This window comes from Stegostoma tigrinum, chromosome 2, assembly GCF_030684315.1.
Source record: "Stegostoma tigrinum isolate sSteTig4 chromosome 2, sSteTig4.hap1, whole genome shotgun sequence".
In the NCBI taxonomy this organism is placed as follows: Eukaryota; Metazoa; Chordata; class Chondrichthyes; order Orectolobiformes; family Stegostomatidae; genus Stegostoma; species Stegostoma tigrinum.
Window position 1 is genome coordinate 12,603,525 of NC_081355.1, and position 15,926 is coordinate 12,619,450.

At 43.0% G+C, this 15,926-nt stretch overlaps 1 protein-coding gene across 5 annotated transcripts in view; it reads left to right on the plus strand.

Annotated features, from left to right (window-relative positions):
• LOC125466610 (solute carrier family 22 member 23-like) overlaps nucleotides 1–10,798 on the plus strand; it is an 85,366-nt gene extending 74,568 nt beyond the window's left edge. For all 5 annotated transcript variants that reach the window (XM_048561381.2, XM_048561341.2, XM_048561371.2 and 2 more), the window contains one exon: nucleotides 9,484–10,798. In XM_048561381.2, coding sequence (XP_048417338.2) covers nucleotides 9,484–9,838 — 355 coding nt within the window. In that variant the 3' untranslated portion in view covers nucleotides 9,839–10,798. The remainder of the gene's footprint in view (nucleotides 1–9,483) is intronic.
• The last annotated feature ends 5,128 nt before the right edge of the window (nucleotides 10,799–15,926 follow it).

Sequence of the window (15,926 nt, forward strand, 5' to 3'; positions counted from 1 at the left end):
CCACAGTAATTTGGCTGGCAATGTAACTGCCATCTGGGTAATTAGCGATGGGCAATAAATGGAGCACGATGTCCTGTGGATGAATAGTTTGAGGAGGGGGGAAGAAATATCAGCTTGATCCATGGATCTCAGACTCTGACAGTTTGGCTTGAAACCCTGTTCCAGAAATTGAGCGCTGGCATTCTAGTGCATTGACCTCTTTCAGGTGAAACATTAAATCGACACACAGTCCTGTTCACGTGGGAATAAAGACTTTTACCTCATTTGCTGTTTTTGAGATCTTTCGATTAAAATGCTGTTTGAAGTTGCCTGCATCTACAGAAAGAAAATTTCCCAAAGTGACTTTCAGAGAACATGAGATAGTGAGAACTGCCTGTGCTGGAGCCAGAGATAAGTGTGGGAGCTGGAGGCCCAGCAGCATCAGAGGAGCAGGAAAGTTCACGTTTTGGGCCAGGACCAATTTCTGAAGAAGGGTGTCAACCCAAAATGTCAGCTTTCCTGCTCCTCTGATGCTGCCTGGCCTGCTGTGTCCCTCCAGCTCCACACAGTGTTAAAAAGGAAAACCGGTTGTGTTTTTTTTAAAAGAAAGTGGCACAAAATGAGGGAAGAATGAAGAAAGTGTGTGACAGACTCTGAGACTGACCCACAGGCAACCCCAGAGTGGAGAAGTAGTAGGAGGGGTTTATAGGAGGAAAGGAAGGTAAAGAGACACACAGATAACCATACAAGCAGGAGTCACTGGTAGGACAAGTATATACAGGCAGAACGGAGACAAGGAATGACTGACGGATCTGCAGACAATGGAGACAGTGAAGTACTTAGCCAAGATGATTAGCATTTGAGTGAAACAAACTGAGTGGGGTATGTGAGGAGAGGAAACCTGGTGTGCTCACTTGTGAGAGAGTGGAGCATATCTGCAGTTAAGAGCGAAACTGTGGATGGTTGGTTAATTTAATCATGAAATAAAGTGCATTTGGCTTGGAATCTGTTAAATGGTCAGTTTGAATTTGCATCAGTGATAATGGGAACTGCAGATGCTGGAGAATCCAAGATAATAAAGTGTGAAGCTGGATGAACACAGCAGGCCAAGCAGTCCAAAACGTCAGCTTTTGTGCTCCTGAGATGCTGCTTGGCTTGCTGTGTTCATCCAGCTTCACACTTTATTATCTTAGTTTGAATTTGCAGTTTATTAACCGTGTTCTTGGAGAAAAATATGACTATTGCTTGAAACTGCTGCAAAAATTTAAATCTCTAATGTAAATCTTGTTTGAAACTTTATTTTGTGTACAAACAAGCTACTCTGTGATCCATCTGCAGTGCCTTCGTAGGTGTATGACAATTGAAATCAGTTTGAGTGTCATACAGTACAAAAAGGCCTTTTAGCCCAATCCAATGTGTTGCAAACAGTGGTGCAAGGAGGAATATTCTGGTCTTTGTCGTGGAGGATTACAATTTACTGATCCTAAGAGAAACAAAATAAACAAGTACCCACAGATGAATTACTTCTCATTCCCTGGGCTATGTATTACCTGTCTTCACCCAGTACTTTTTACATTGGATGGAGAAACACTTGCAATAGACTGGGTGCCCAATCTACCATTTTTCCACCCATTATCGAGCTGTTGCTGATAGTATGAAGCGGGTGAGAGTGCTAGAATTAGCAGCCTCTCTGCTGTATTTATACAAATAATTAAACATGGATGACCTGCTATGATAGTGCCTGTGTTACAATGTGTTTGGAGTGGGCAGTTGGTTTGAAAAGGGCAACTTTTTTTGTAAAGCTTGTTAACGTGCAGATAAGAGGGAGGGATAGGATGGGGTCTGTCTCTAAGCTTTCCCTACCTAGTTTCCCTCACTGATCTGGGTCCAGGGATCCAGTGGTCCACTTTGGGAATGCTTGCAGTTCCAGTACCAGCTCTTGTCTGATGCCAGGACACATGGAGCTGCCAGGGCAGCTGTAGATGTTGGTCCCACTCTGCATCCAGTTAGACTGTACAAGGTGATGGTGGTGTGGGGTAGGCTTCCTATCAGACTTTCAGCCATTCGAGAGACAGCCTTCTCCCTGACGCCTCAATAAAATTGTCCCATTGGTCATTCTGTGCCTGTCATAGACTTCTGTTTTCTCCAATAATCATGAATCTGATTTTGTTGACAAAGCTACAGGTTAGTGCAACTCAGCTAATTTAGCAAAATTATCAAACCACCACATAACCTTTCACTAAGGTCACTGAGATGCCCACACAATGAAATAATAACCTGTTGATTATAGTTTAGCTAGGTCCCATCTACCAGATAACAAAGTGTGAAGCTGGATGAACACAACAGGCCAAGCAGAGCGTGTGTGTGTGTGTGTGCGAGAGAGAGAGAGATTGATTTATGGACAAAATGATGCAGGTTATTTCAATTTTGATTGCAGTAGGCAATCGATCTTCATTTCAAATAACAAACTCTGTTCAAAATATGTATTCAAAATATTCTGAAGCATCAGCAAAAATTCAATGCTGCAAATGTGACAGACTGCTGGATGTTTAATGAGACAGCAGCAATTCTTTGAGTCTTTCTTGAAAATAATCTGCAGAGAACATGTTGTTATTTTACTCGATCCAGTATTCCGATTCTCCTCCATCCCCAGCACTGTCTGTGATCCTTTAAACATTGATCTGAGAAAAAATCTTCCGTTGAGTTTCATCGCTGTGCTCTTCACTACTTGTGGTGGTTTGGGGGGGGGCAGGGTGGAGGATCTCGATGGTAACAGGTCACTTGATCCACACTCTCTGGATTCTACGATTAAATAACTCGTACTTTCCCACAGCTACTTTTCTCAGAATTTTGCCATTGACCAATCCTCTCTTTTTCAGTTTGCTTTCATTGATTTTAGATTCTGTGGCCATTCAGCAGGTAATTTTTCCAACAGTTTTTAGGTTTTTGGTTATTGCTGTTTACTGAGGACAGTAACATTGGGTGACGTGTTTCCTTTTTTTAAGCTGAGTGATGCTGGAATTCATGTTACAAACTGATGGAGGGAAACAGCTGAGATTTTAATACTTAACACAGAGAATTCATGCGGAATGCAGCTTGACTGACTCCATCAAACTTGGAACCTGTACTGAAATGCTTTGTGTAGTCCCTCGTACACTGTGGGTTCAATAGGAGTAGTAGGTTCAATAGTGGTTGTTGGCAGCATTTTGATTTGACTCTGTGCTGCATTGGGGCGCAACAACATGTTGAGCTGACTTTTTTGTTTTAAGAGGCAGGGACGTGTCTTTTGGTCAGCCAGATGAATAAATGAATCGCTTTTCAGGGTGCGTGCTTGTCTTGCAGCTACCAAAGCTGGAGACATTTGGCAGCCCAGTCGCGAGGACACTTCAGCTGCCGTCAGAACTGGGAGAGTCACAAATGAACAGTATTTGGAAAGGAGTAGAAGAGAAGTCAGGGAAAGCAGGAAAATGCACAAAACATGCTCTTTGCTCCAAACGCGTATGCAAGCACGTGCTTACAAATGAAAATGTGTATGTGACGGAACACGTTGAAACGCTGAAGTGGGAGAAGGAGTAGTTTCAATGGTGAGCAGCTGAGTGATCGTAGATGTGAGAATTGGAAGTGGCTGCCGAGGAGCCTGCAAGATAAGAAAGACTGTATGGGGTCAGACTGACCCACCAGCACTGCTCCACTGCAAGAGCAAGCCAACCTCCTCTCTTTATACAGCCTCCCTGAAATGCCAACAGATATAAAGCATCCCAGCCTTGGAGAAAGTAGGAGCTCAGTCAGACATTAATGTCGATTTTAAGGTGAGACAGCTGAGCAGCCTCAAAGAGAAAGTTCAAAATGCCTTTCCTTTCAAAACATTTTTGTATCGTGCATTCATATTCAAATCAAAAATGGGAGTATTAGATTCCTGGTGCATTCCTTTTGGCTTTATTGCAGCTGTTAGTGTGTGCCAGTGCAGTTACTGTTTTCCATCAAACACAGTGATGTGTGGTAGATTGCATCACATTTACAGTTAAATTCAGTCTCTTGATGGAGGCCACTGTCTGGTTCAAAGTGCAGATAACCATAACTAAATCTAATGCATTCACTTACTTTGATTAGTACAGTTGGCTGGATAGCTGGGTTGCAATGCAAAGTGATGCCAACAGGGTGGGTAAGCACCTGAGGTCACCTTCAAGGATTCTCCTTCTCAACCTCTTCCCCTTACCTGACACACGGTCACCCTCAGGTTAAACCACCACCAGTCATCTCGTTGTTTCCCTCCCCCTCTCTCTGTATTGAGCAAGCTGCCCTTTCATCTGGTAAGACCCTTTTTCTTTTGGAAGGTCATGTTGGAGCTGTACAGGCCTTTGGCCTAACCCAGAGCTTGGAGTACTGTGCATGATCTGGTCACCATGTGTTCGGAAGGATGTGACCCCACTGGAGAGGGTGCAGAGGAGATTCAGCGGGATGTTGCCTGGGATGGAGCAGGTTATATATGAAGAGAGGCTGGATAGGCTTAGGTTATTGTCTTTGGAGCAGAGAAGGCTGGGGGAAACTGACAGGTGTATAAGATTGAGGGTCATGGACAAGGTGGATAGAAAGCAGCTGTTCCCCTTAGTCAAAGGGTCAGTAACGAGGGGACACGTTGTAAAATGTTATGCAGGCTTCTGGAGGGGATTTGAGGAAAATGTTTTCACCCAGAGGGTGGTGAAGGCCTGGAATGTACTGCCTGGGAGAATAGTTGAGGCGGGTAATCTCACAACCTTTGAAAAGCACTTGGATGAGCACTTGAAGTGTCATAACATGGGTCTCGTGCAAGAAAGTGGGACCAGTGCAGCTTTAGTGTAGTTTTGATGGTACAGACTTGATGGGCCAAAGGGCCCCTTCTGTACTGTGTGATTCTATGAAAAGACAGCTTCAAATGTTTTAGGACTCTGTGTAATTGCTTGCATTGTTATTGTTGAGTTTCACAGGGCTTTATGCCTTTAGGAAAGGCTGGGAGCTGAGGAAAGAAATCTGCCAAATCTCTAGGATTTTCTCTGGAATGTGCATTCAAGGTTCCTGATCAAATTTGTGGTTTAGTACTAGACTCAGTGAAACTAATTCTCTCTGAAGAGGAGAATGACACGATGGTTTATTATCAGTCCACTCAGTTCTATCATAACGTATCGATTGATGATGCGAGGAATGTTTGTTCTGGGTATTTATGCTGAATTTGCAGAGTTCCTTCTCGCTGTTTTGATTGTACAGTGTTGATTGCATTCTGTAACTGTGTGTTGATTACCTCATCAGCGTGCTGTACACATCCTGCTGTTTCTCTCAAAGGTGGCATTTACAATACTGGAGGTGCCATTCTGCTGGAAATGTATCAAAGCAACAAAATAGCAGAGTCTCCAGGGAATATGCAGGAGCATGATCTGCATCCACCCACCCACCCTCCCAAAAATGCTCCTTTCTTGCTTTTGGTCAATTCTAGACAGGAGGGATTTGTTTGTGTAAGGCCATTTCTAGTGAAAGGAAAGTCACCATCGTCCTCGCACCATAGGACTGCTCTGTTATTACAGAGAGGTGACTGATAGTGAGTTTAAGCAGAGGGTCACCACGCCTCTGGCGAAGGGGTCGAGGAGGACAGTCCTTCATAGTAACCTCAACTAGTGTAGGAATTCAACCCACTCTGGCATCACTCTGGCATCACTCTGCATTAAAAAGCAGCTGTCCAGCCAACTGGTTCCCACTCCCCCACCTTATCCAGACCTGCAACTGTTGGGAGTCACCCCATTGACCCTAATCCTACATTTTAAGAGGACGTCACTTGCATTTCACAGGAACCTCTCTGATTGTTCAAATGGTACGTTTTAATGTTACTGCCAACATGGGCTGGAGACAGGCTATTAAAACTTCAACCAACACACCCTACCCTTTACCTCCCAGTGTCTGGGATGGCCAAGGTGAGGGTGCGGAGGGGTCACAGTCAAAATTATTATGCACCATGAGTTAATCTTATCTGCTTCATGCGCACACGCTGTCCCTGTGGTGTTGGCACTTGAACAAGGCATTTTCCAGACTGAACATTATTCAGCCCGCTCAGGGTCATATTGCCTTTCAGCATTAGTTTCTCCAGAACATGCTTATAACATCTCTTCCAAATCCAGTTTCCACCATTCTTTTGGTCTCTGCTGGCTTTACTGCGGCTTTTAAAATCGTGAGCTCTCTAATAACACAAGGAATTTCGTGAGGGTAGCTGCTTGAAAGCAGTCGTGTTGATCGTTGGCTGACAGAGGCCAGTTCTCTCTGCTGCCACCCTATCGCAGCCAGGTTACAAGTTGCTTGCTGAGTGGTTAGCTTTTTGTTTCAATGCTTATTTTCAGCCGTTTGCATTTTCTAGGATGTAGTGTACAGCATTTTCCATGGAGTACGATGGTGAACAATCCTGCGTTGATGAAACCAGGCAGATGATTGGCTCCCAGTAAGCATTTAGTCAGTAAACCCATATCACCACTCGAGCATTTAGTCTTTATCAACACACCCTTCAGGGGATTATGTAGTGCGGGCTACTTGTAGCAGACTAATCTGTCCTGATATGGTTCATCCAATTTTGTTGGTGCTTTTTGCAAGGAGCCTGTAATATTATCAAAAGGCCCCCAGTATGTATTTTGTTATATTTCAGGAGCAATGTAGTTTGTCCCATACAAATCTTCTGCCAGCACTCTGGGCAGTGAGACAGCTCTGTTTCCAGTGCCCCCACACTGTGACTCATTTATTTTCGCTTGTGCCATCCTGACAAACTGAGCTTGACAGTTCGTGCCACAATCATCCACTTTGGCTGTCTTGTGATTTCCCTCCTCATGTGAAACTGCAGTCAGCAATTCCAATGGTCTGCCAGCTCGGCTTCTCATTTATTTTAGTGTCCCCTTTCTCTGTTTTTGTTTAAATGTGCATTATCCAAGCAGCTGTGGTGTGCAGTGTTTGTATTTAATTTGGACAGCTTTTTTTAGGCAAACTGGTTATCTTTTGTGTACAGAACTGTGTGAAGCATTGCCTTATCTTCAGTGTACTTGGTAGGGGCTGTCCAATTCACAGTCATACAGCACAGAAACAGACCCTTTGGGCCAACCATGTCGCCAAGCTAAACCAGTCACGCCTGCCTGCGATGGATCCATATCCCTCCACACCTTTCCTATTCGTGAGTTTGAGCTTCTGCACAAATTGCCTCCTTGCTTATAGTGACATTGTTTCCTGTCTTTCCGCTAGAGCGCACAAAGATCACAGAGATGAGGCCCGTATGTAGCTGACTTCACATCTAACCAGGAGGAGCTTGTACCAAATAAGACAAATCTATTAACATCATAGGATCACAAGGAGGTCGTTTAGCCCCCCTCAAGCCTATCCCACCATTCACTGCGATCATGACTAATTGCAGTCTAATGCGATGTTCCTGACTTTGTCAAATACTGCTTAATGCTTTTTAACTTGAATTTTATTGAATCACTTATTGTCATGTGTATTCAGTAATACAATACAGTGAAAAGTTTAAACCGTCACCATGCACAGGCACCATTCTAAGTAAAATAAAACTTCTTTAAAAAAGATAAATAACATCCTCGAGTGTCCAACTTTTCCTTCACTACCATTAGAGTCCCACTCGAGGCTTCACCAACCCATTCCACTTTTAGTTAACTAAACAACTATTTACTCTCTGATTTAATGTAAATAATTCATTTAGCATGAAATGCAACTTGTAGAAAGTGTTCCAAACTTTTATCAGTTTCTCAGATGTCACTTATGTCACACCGTGGGGTGGCACGGTGGCTCAGTGGTTAGCACTGCAGCCTCACAGCGCCAGGGACCCAGGTTTGATTCCAGCCTTGGGTTACTGTCTGTGTGGAGTTTGCACGTTCTCCCTGTGTCTGCGTGGGTTTCCTCCGGGTGCTCCGGTTTCCTCCTACAGTCCAAAGATGTGCAGGCTAGGTGGATTGGCCATGCTATGTTGCCCGTAGTGTTTAAGGGTATGTGAGTTATAGGGAGATGGGTCTGGGTGGGATGCTTCAGGGGGCATTGTGGACTTGTTGGGCCAAAGGACCTGTTTCCATGCCTTAGGGAATCTAATCTAAAATGGTCTGGTCCAGCTCTAATGATTGCTCTCTGGGCCTAGATTCCCCATGCAGCAGAAATAGTTTTAGTCCATTTACGCTGGCTTGAAAATAAAACTTTCTGAACTTGGAAGGAATTATCTCTTAACCATGTACGTGTACATTTCAGAGAATACCAGCATGTTTGTCTTTTCTACCCCCCCCCCCCCATAATTCACCCCTTAATACCCAGCATCATTCTGCTGAGCCAAAGCTGCTTTCTGTCCCAGACCAATTTATTCCTACTGTTTGGAGCATTTGCAATGTTCCCATCTTCTCCCTATGAAGCTCTGGGCTAGAGCCTAGTCAATCCAGGAAACTTGCCATCATTTTCATTGCCATTGATTTCTTCTTTATGGTTATTCCCTTTCTAGTTTCAGTTTAGAATCAATTCATGTAAACCTTCCCCCATGTGCAGTCCTGCAGAGTACCACTGCTACAGTAATCGGTGATTTCTGGTCTCCTGCTAAAATAAAGGGAAAGGAAGAACAACAAGTAGTAGTGGTGGGGCAACTCCTCAGTGGGTCTGTCGGTTATGGTATATTCCTGTCCTGAATAGTGGAAGTAGCTCACCACCATTCTGATCAAAGGAGCACTATGCAGTTTGCCTTCAGCAACGTGTTTCCCCTGATGTGACAGTGCTTATGTTATCTCCTGTGATGTTGTTAGAAAAAGGGTGCAGTTATGAAGAGTCCAACAGACCTTTATTACAAGATCGAATGCAAACATTTACATTCCTCAGGCATACAAGGCTGGGCTAAAATTAAGAGAATGCTTTGATTGGAGTGCTGTGCTTCATGAGATGAGGTAAGATGGAATATGAGACTGTTGTACCTACTGGTCACATGCTATGGTATGTCTGACTGAAAAGTAACGGAACTGATTGAATTGTCCTCCTGATGATTTAGTGAGTACTTGATTCCACTTTGAGGTGCGGTAATCCTAGAGTGTTCACAGACTAAAGCAGTAGTATATCAACAAAAACAAGTTGCTGGAAAAGCTCAGCAGGTCTGTGGAGAGAAATCGGAGTTAATATTTCAGGCCCTGTGACTCTTCTGAGGAACACGGATGCTGCCAGCATCTGCGTTCCTCAGAAGAGTCACAGAGCCTGAAACATTAACTCCGATTTCTCTCCACAGACCTGCTGAGCTTTTCCAGCAACTTGTTTTTGTTTCTGATTTCCAGCATCCGCAGTTCCTTTTTGACTTTTATTGGGTTTTAGTCAATTCGCAGCTGCAGCATGCTGAATTCACCAAGCTTGTATAGTTTTTGGTGATCAAAAGGTCTGTTGATTGGGATAGAGAGAGAAGCAATGGAAGATCAGTGAGGATTTCCAGAATGGCCCACGTTAACCTGCCTGCTCTTTTTTTTTTGTCTTCTCCAGGGGTGGAGGACTGGGTTTGGTTTTGGCTAGCGCCGGGTTTGGCCAGTTGACAGCACCAATTATGGAGCTTCATAACCAGAAAGGCTACTTCCTGCACCATGTGATCTTCACTTGCTGCACAGTGATCTGCATCATTTGCATATTGCTCCTTCCAGAAAGCAAAGGACAGAACCTGCCTGAAACCATAGATGATGGTGACAACTACACCAGGCAACCGTTCATCCCTGCCAAAAGGATAGAGCAGCCCCTACTCTCGAACAACACTGAGCTCAAAGACTACTCGGGGCTCAACGAAAACCCAAACTCGGAGCTGACTGCTGACAGTCCCACAGCCAATGGCACTAGGTCCAAATGATTTTATTTAATGTTTACAGTTGTGTTGTTTTTGCACAAATTTCATCCAGCAGCAGGTTTTCTTTCATGAAAGGATAATCAATTAACGGGGCTGCTCTCTGCCAGGTATGTTTTAATTATGGATGGGGCACCTTTTTATTTTTGAAAAGATTTGCAAAATCGAGTTTGCTCTCCCCAACACCAGAGGGCTGGCATTTTGACGATTGTCCAATAATGTGAAGGGAACTTGATCATTTTCGATTGCCTGGAGCATGCTGTAAGGCCTATAGTGGAAGGAGTTGCACTACAGTTGGGAAGGGAAAATAAAACATCAGGAAGGACTGTGCTCGGCGAGCTGCTGTCCCAATGAAGGAAGTTTGAAGGTTAACATTGAAAATACTGAGCGATGGATCAAGATGAACTACAGATGAGCTTGACTCACTGCTTGGGGTGTCCCTGCAATCCCCCCCCTCAGCCTCTTCGTTATCTGATCTCCTCCCACTCTAACCCCTCAGTACTCCCCAGCTATTGACACACTAAATAACCTGTGGCTGTTTTTATTTAAGACTTGGATTCATCGTTACTTCCCATTTTGACAAACTAATCTATGACCTTTTTCCCTCTGAAAGATCAAAGCAAGTATTGTACAAAATCTCTTGTCAACAGTTTGTCTTTCTGCCAGCTCTGTTCATCAAAATAAAGAACTGAGGGACTGTGCTCATATTTTTAATGTCAGCATTACCACTCTCTCTCCCACTTTTTTATCAGGTCTTTAGTTGTAAATTAGTGTTTTGTTTTGTACCTTGTAGGCTGTGTTCTGCTGATAATCATTTTAAAAAAAAAACTTGTGTACAGGAATAATTTAAATGTAAAAGTTAAAAGCATGAATTGAATTTTTAAATGGGTTCTCCATTAACACTGTGTACTTTGGTGGTTTAAAGGATCATTGGTAACATCATCACTGTCAATATGATTTTTTTTTTCACCCCCCCCACCCCCCCACCCCCCCACCCCCCCACCCCCCCACCATCCAACGTCAAAGGGTGACCCAGATATTTCCACCTCTTTCTGCCCACTTTTAAATCAAGGTGAAACACTGAGGCACGGTTATCCTGACACCAGTGACATTGACTACCATTGTATTTTATTAGTCAATTGACGTTATGTCTACAATTCAATACACCTATCCCCAAAAGTGCTGGAGTGCGGATCATTGAAGTTACATAGTGAATATTTTAAAAAGCAAATAAAGTAATTGTCATTGTTCACTTTCTATCTGCTTTGTGTACCTACTTGAATGGAAAAGAGCACGGTAAGGGTTTTTTTAAAAGAAAAGGACTCTGCTCTGACTGACCAGTATTTGTACACCCTTTTTATGTGTGAGCTTGCTGCAGAAAGGTTCTAGGATTCTACTCCCAAGTGAATGTATTCCAGAAAACTGGAGAGTGGCCAGTGGAAGACAATTTTTAGACAGCATTCCAGGTAATAGCGAGTTTTGATTGGGACAACACATCCATCCTAGGACAAGCCAAACAGAGACACGCACGACAATTCCGAGAGGCATGGCATTCCAACCGGAACTCCATCAGCAAACACATTGATTTGGAGCCCATCTACCACCCTCTGAGAAAAAGAACAGGAAATGACATCACCAATGCAGGAAATGACATCACCAACCCAAGGAAACCTAAGCAGATAAATAGAAAGCGGGACATAACACCAGCGCTTCGTCGGAGGCTCACTGATGATGTTACCTAGAATGGTGACGCAACGTCTGAAAACAACCTTCCAGCTCAGCGAACAAACTCACATCCTGAATTCCAGGTAATTTTAAGAGAATTTGCATCATCATCTCAATCACATTTTCAGGAGGATAGCCATTCTTTGAGATTGTCGAAGGACTGCAGGATGGACACAGGCATTTTTCTGTGTTTGTTACTTGTGCCATTGACGTGCCTGTTTTGTTCAGTAATCCCTTTTATTATTATTTATTCTGTCCTGGTTTCTACTTTACTGCAGACCTTCCCTTTCTTTTCTTCTCCCCACCCCACTCCCATCTTTTCCTGCATGTCTTTAAAAATCATTACATCTCTAAGCACTAAGTTGACTCTCTTTCTGTCTCCACAGATGCTGTCAGACACGCTGAGTTCTCCAGCACTTAATTTCAAATGTCCAGTATCTGCTTCATTTTTCCTGTTGTAAAGACAGGCCAATTAGATTATTAGGGACAACATTTAGGCTCCTTTTAAAGAGGAAGTGGCTAAATGAAAAAATTGTTGGAAGCTGCCATATCTAATTTTGGATAAGAAAGTAATGCTTAAACTTTGCAGAGGTCTTTTAAAGTGAAATAGACAGGAGTCTGGGCTTTTGACCAAGGAACCCTACGGGATGTTTTCCCAGAGGATTACGTGAGAGTTGATTATTTACATGTGGTCACATGGAGAAAGTAATTTCTCCGAGGCTGGTAAGTAGATACGGACAAGATCCTGTTCTGGGATCACTCCACTACATATATTGTTCTGGAATGGGGGTCTAACCTTCTATTTCCTCTCAACGCTGCCAGTGATGAGGAAATATAAAACTTAGAAAAAGTTGTATTTGTTCACATTCACTGGTTCACAAGAATGATCCCAGGAATGAAGGAGGAGCAGCTGAGGAATCTGGGTCTGTACCTGATGGAGTTTAGTAGGATGAGGGGGTGGGGAATCTAATTGGAACTTACTGGATGCTGAGAGGCCTGGATAGAGTGGGAATGGAGGAGATGCCTCCACTAGTCGGAGAGACAAGGAGCTGACCCTTTAGAACTGAGATGGGGAATTTCTTCAGCCAGAGGGTGATGACTCTGTGGAACTGATTGCTGCAGAAGGCTGTGGAGGCCACATCGCTGACAGTATTTAACACTGAGGTAGGTAGGTTATTGATTAGTCATGGGATCGAGGGTTACAGGAAGAAGGTGGAAGAATGGGTCGTGATCGAATGATGCAGCAGACTCAGGACAAATGGCCTAATTTTGCTCCCATGTCTTGTAATCTTACTAGACAAGAGGGGATTTTGGGCAAATTGTTAGAGATTCTTTTAAAAGCAAAGAGGAGATGGGCCATTGTGGTAACGAACAGACAGTTCCACTGGGTGAGCAATGCAGAACAAGGAGAAATAGATGACATTAGATGAGAAGCTTTAAACTGGAAAGCAGCGGAAGATTGATTAACTGAAGATAGCGGAATGCTGCTGGCTGAAGTAGAAACCATACTTCATGTCTGGATAACAAACTCTGAAACTAAACGTGTTGCGCTATTTGGCATTTTCTGTATTTTAATCTGTCTAACCTGCAAATTATACGTGTTACATCAGGAGAAATGGTGCCACCTTGTGTGTGAAAAGGGTACTGCAGCATTTCATTCACTAGGTGAATTTTGAATGTATTAAAACCCAATTGTTTAATTTAGAGGAAAGAGGTATGGGGATTATGTTCTATCTGGTAAAATTGAGCAGTATCATTGCTTAAAATTTCTATACAAAAATTTTTTCTTACTACAATATTTTTAATTGATATAATGGCTTTGTAGTGAGGTATGGTTCATTCCAAATTAAATTGTCCTCCATCACTGTGTAAACTACTGTATTTTTGTTTGTGGAATGGCAGTGTCACTGCCATCCTTAGTTGCCCTCGAAGGCGGTGAACTGCTGCAGACTGTGCTCTGTAGGTAGATCCAAAATGCTGTTGGGGAGCGAATTGTGGGATTTTGTTGCAAGATGGCAGCTGAATAGGACGTTCCAACCAGAGCACATCCACTCTGTCCATTCTTCATTTTTCTCTTTTTTTTCTTCCTCTTTGTGCTTGTTTTCTTCTTTTCCATTCTGTCAACTCCCAACCTCCAGCAGTGGCCTCCTGACCTGCCACAGCTGCTTCCTGGTGTGGAGCCAGGGCCCAGTGCAGACTGGAAGCTAGGCGCCAGTGTCGTCCGCTGTACTGAACTTTTACTTCTGTAATGCTAGGTATTTTATTTCTGTGTTGTCTAAGATCTTGTAACTGAAAAAGCTGTGCCTGGATACTTTTGTACATAAGTCGGCCCCGGAATTGGTGATGTATAAACTTTTCACTATCCTCATTGGGTACATATGATGATAAAGGCTGTTCCATTCAATTTTGACCCAGACTTTGCTCAAAGAAGTTGTAATTCTATCAAATGTCTGATGTGTCTACTGCTAAGGAGGATTTTTGTCTGGAGTGTTCTGGTGCAGCCCCTCGGTCTTTTATGTTGAAGGTGCTATGTATGTAAATGTTTGGTTCTATTTTGCAGTTTCACTTCAGGGAAATTTTTAAGTTTTTTTTTGTTCTGCCTGTATACACGCTCTAGTCTTAAGTTTTAGGTTTCATTTGCATTTCCTCAACTGTGTTTTTACAAAAAAGAACATTAATTTTGCTCCTGTATTGTTAAGCAATCTATAATTGAGACTTTATTTTCTTTGTGAATGAAGTCAGTTATCCCCTTACCTTGTGTACGATTAATTCTGGGGACACAATGGCCTAGTGATATTATCGCTAGACCATTAATCAGGAGACCTCTGGGTTCAATTCCTACCATGGCAGATGGAAAAATTTGAATTCAATAAAAAAAGAAGTCTGGAACTAATAGTCTAATGATTTATTTTTTTAAAAAAACTTGCAATTATTATTGCAAACATAAGGCACCAACAAATACAGTGCTTTACTGTTTAAAGAAAAGAACACTTCAAGGGGTAGCATAGTTTTTAATTGACAAATATAGAGCCCAAACCAAATTAGCAAGTATCATCCAAACCTTGGGGAAGCAGTTGGGATTTAAGGGGAATGTTTACATAGATACACATATGCAGGGTCTTAGCAGAGAATACCAGAGCCCAGTTCTGATGGTCAAACTATGAAAGGGGCTGTAAAAGGAAGGTGAGCTACACAAGAAGCTAGAGTGGGAAAGAAAATTGAGAGCTTGAAGTAAGAGAGGCAAAGTTCCACATTTTGGTATCTAATGTTTACAATGATGAGGGCTTCAAAGATGAGTTTGAGAATTTTAGATCTCGGCGCTATTGTGGGTTATTGACCACAGCTAGTGAATAAGTGAGACATGGTGCACAGTATGATATGGGATTTTGGTTAAATTGATGTTTACAGATTTAAGCATGGGAGGTTGGGAGAATGGTTTGTTTTGTTTGTTTGTTTGTTTGTTTGTCCAGGTGAGTCAATAAATGTGAATTTTGCATCTTTTAGCTGTCTACACCTAATCTCTCTCTCTCTCTCTCTCTCTCTCTCTCTCTCTCTCGCTCCCCCCCCTCGCTCCCTCTCTCGCTCTCTCTTCCCCACTTTGCTTTCTAAAAGGTATTTGATTACCACTCTTAAAAAGAATAAGGGCAGGTGATATTTTGTCTGGTTTCTCTGGGACATTTTGTGATATTAAGGTGTTTTTATACAAATGCAGTTTGTTGTAATGAGGTTGGGGCAGGAAGTGAAATTATTATTAGACTGACAATTATGATCGCATTTGAACAAAGTAAGAATTGCCCCACTGGATGTAGGCCATTCACCCCCTCAATTCCTGCTGACCTGAACAGCATCCCACCCAGATCCCTGCATTTCCCCTTGCTAACCCACATAGGCTACACATCCCTGGACATGATGGGCAATTTTAGTGTGGCCAATCCACTTAACCCACACATTTTTGGGCTGTTGGAGAAAACCCCATGCAGTCACAGGAGGAATGTACAAACTCCACACACAGTTGCCTGAGGCTGGAATTGAACCAGGGTCCCTGTTGCTGTGAGGCAGCAGTGCTGACCACTGTACCATCCCTTTATTTTCCAGATTATTGCAACAAAACTGCTGGAACCCCATCACAGAAAAATACAGCAGCAGGCCCCTACTGCACTGCCAAACTGTATGACCGTCCTGTCTACAGTACTTGAAGGTATATCAAATCAGCCCAATATTGAGTGATTAGTGGGTAACTTGTCATGAGAAGCTCAAGATTAGGGTGTCATTCCAGTAGGTGGTGACTATGTTATGAACTTGCTAGACAGTCCCTCCATGCCTAGTATCATTTTTCATCAACGTTCTCTGGACTGCCCCCAATGCCAGT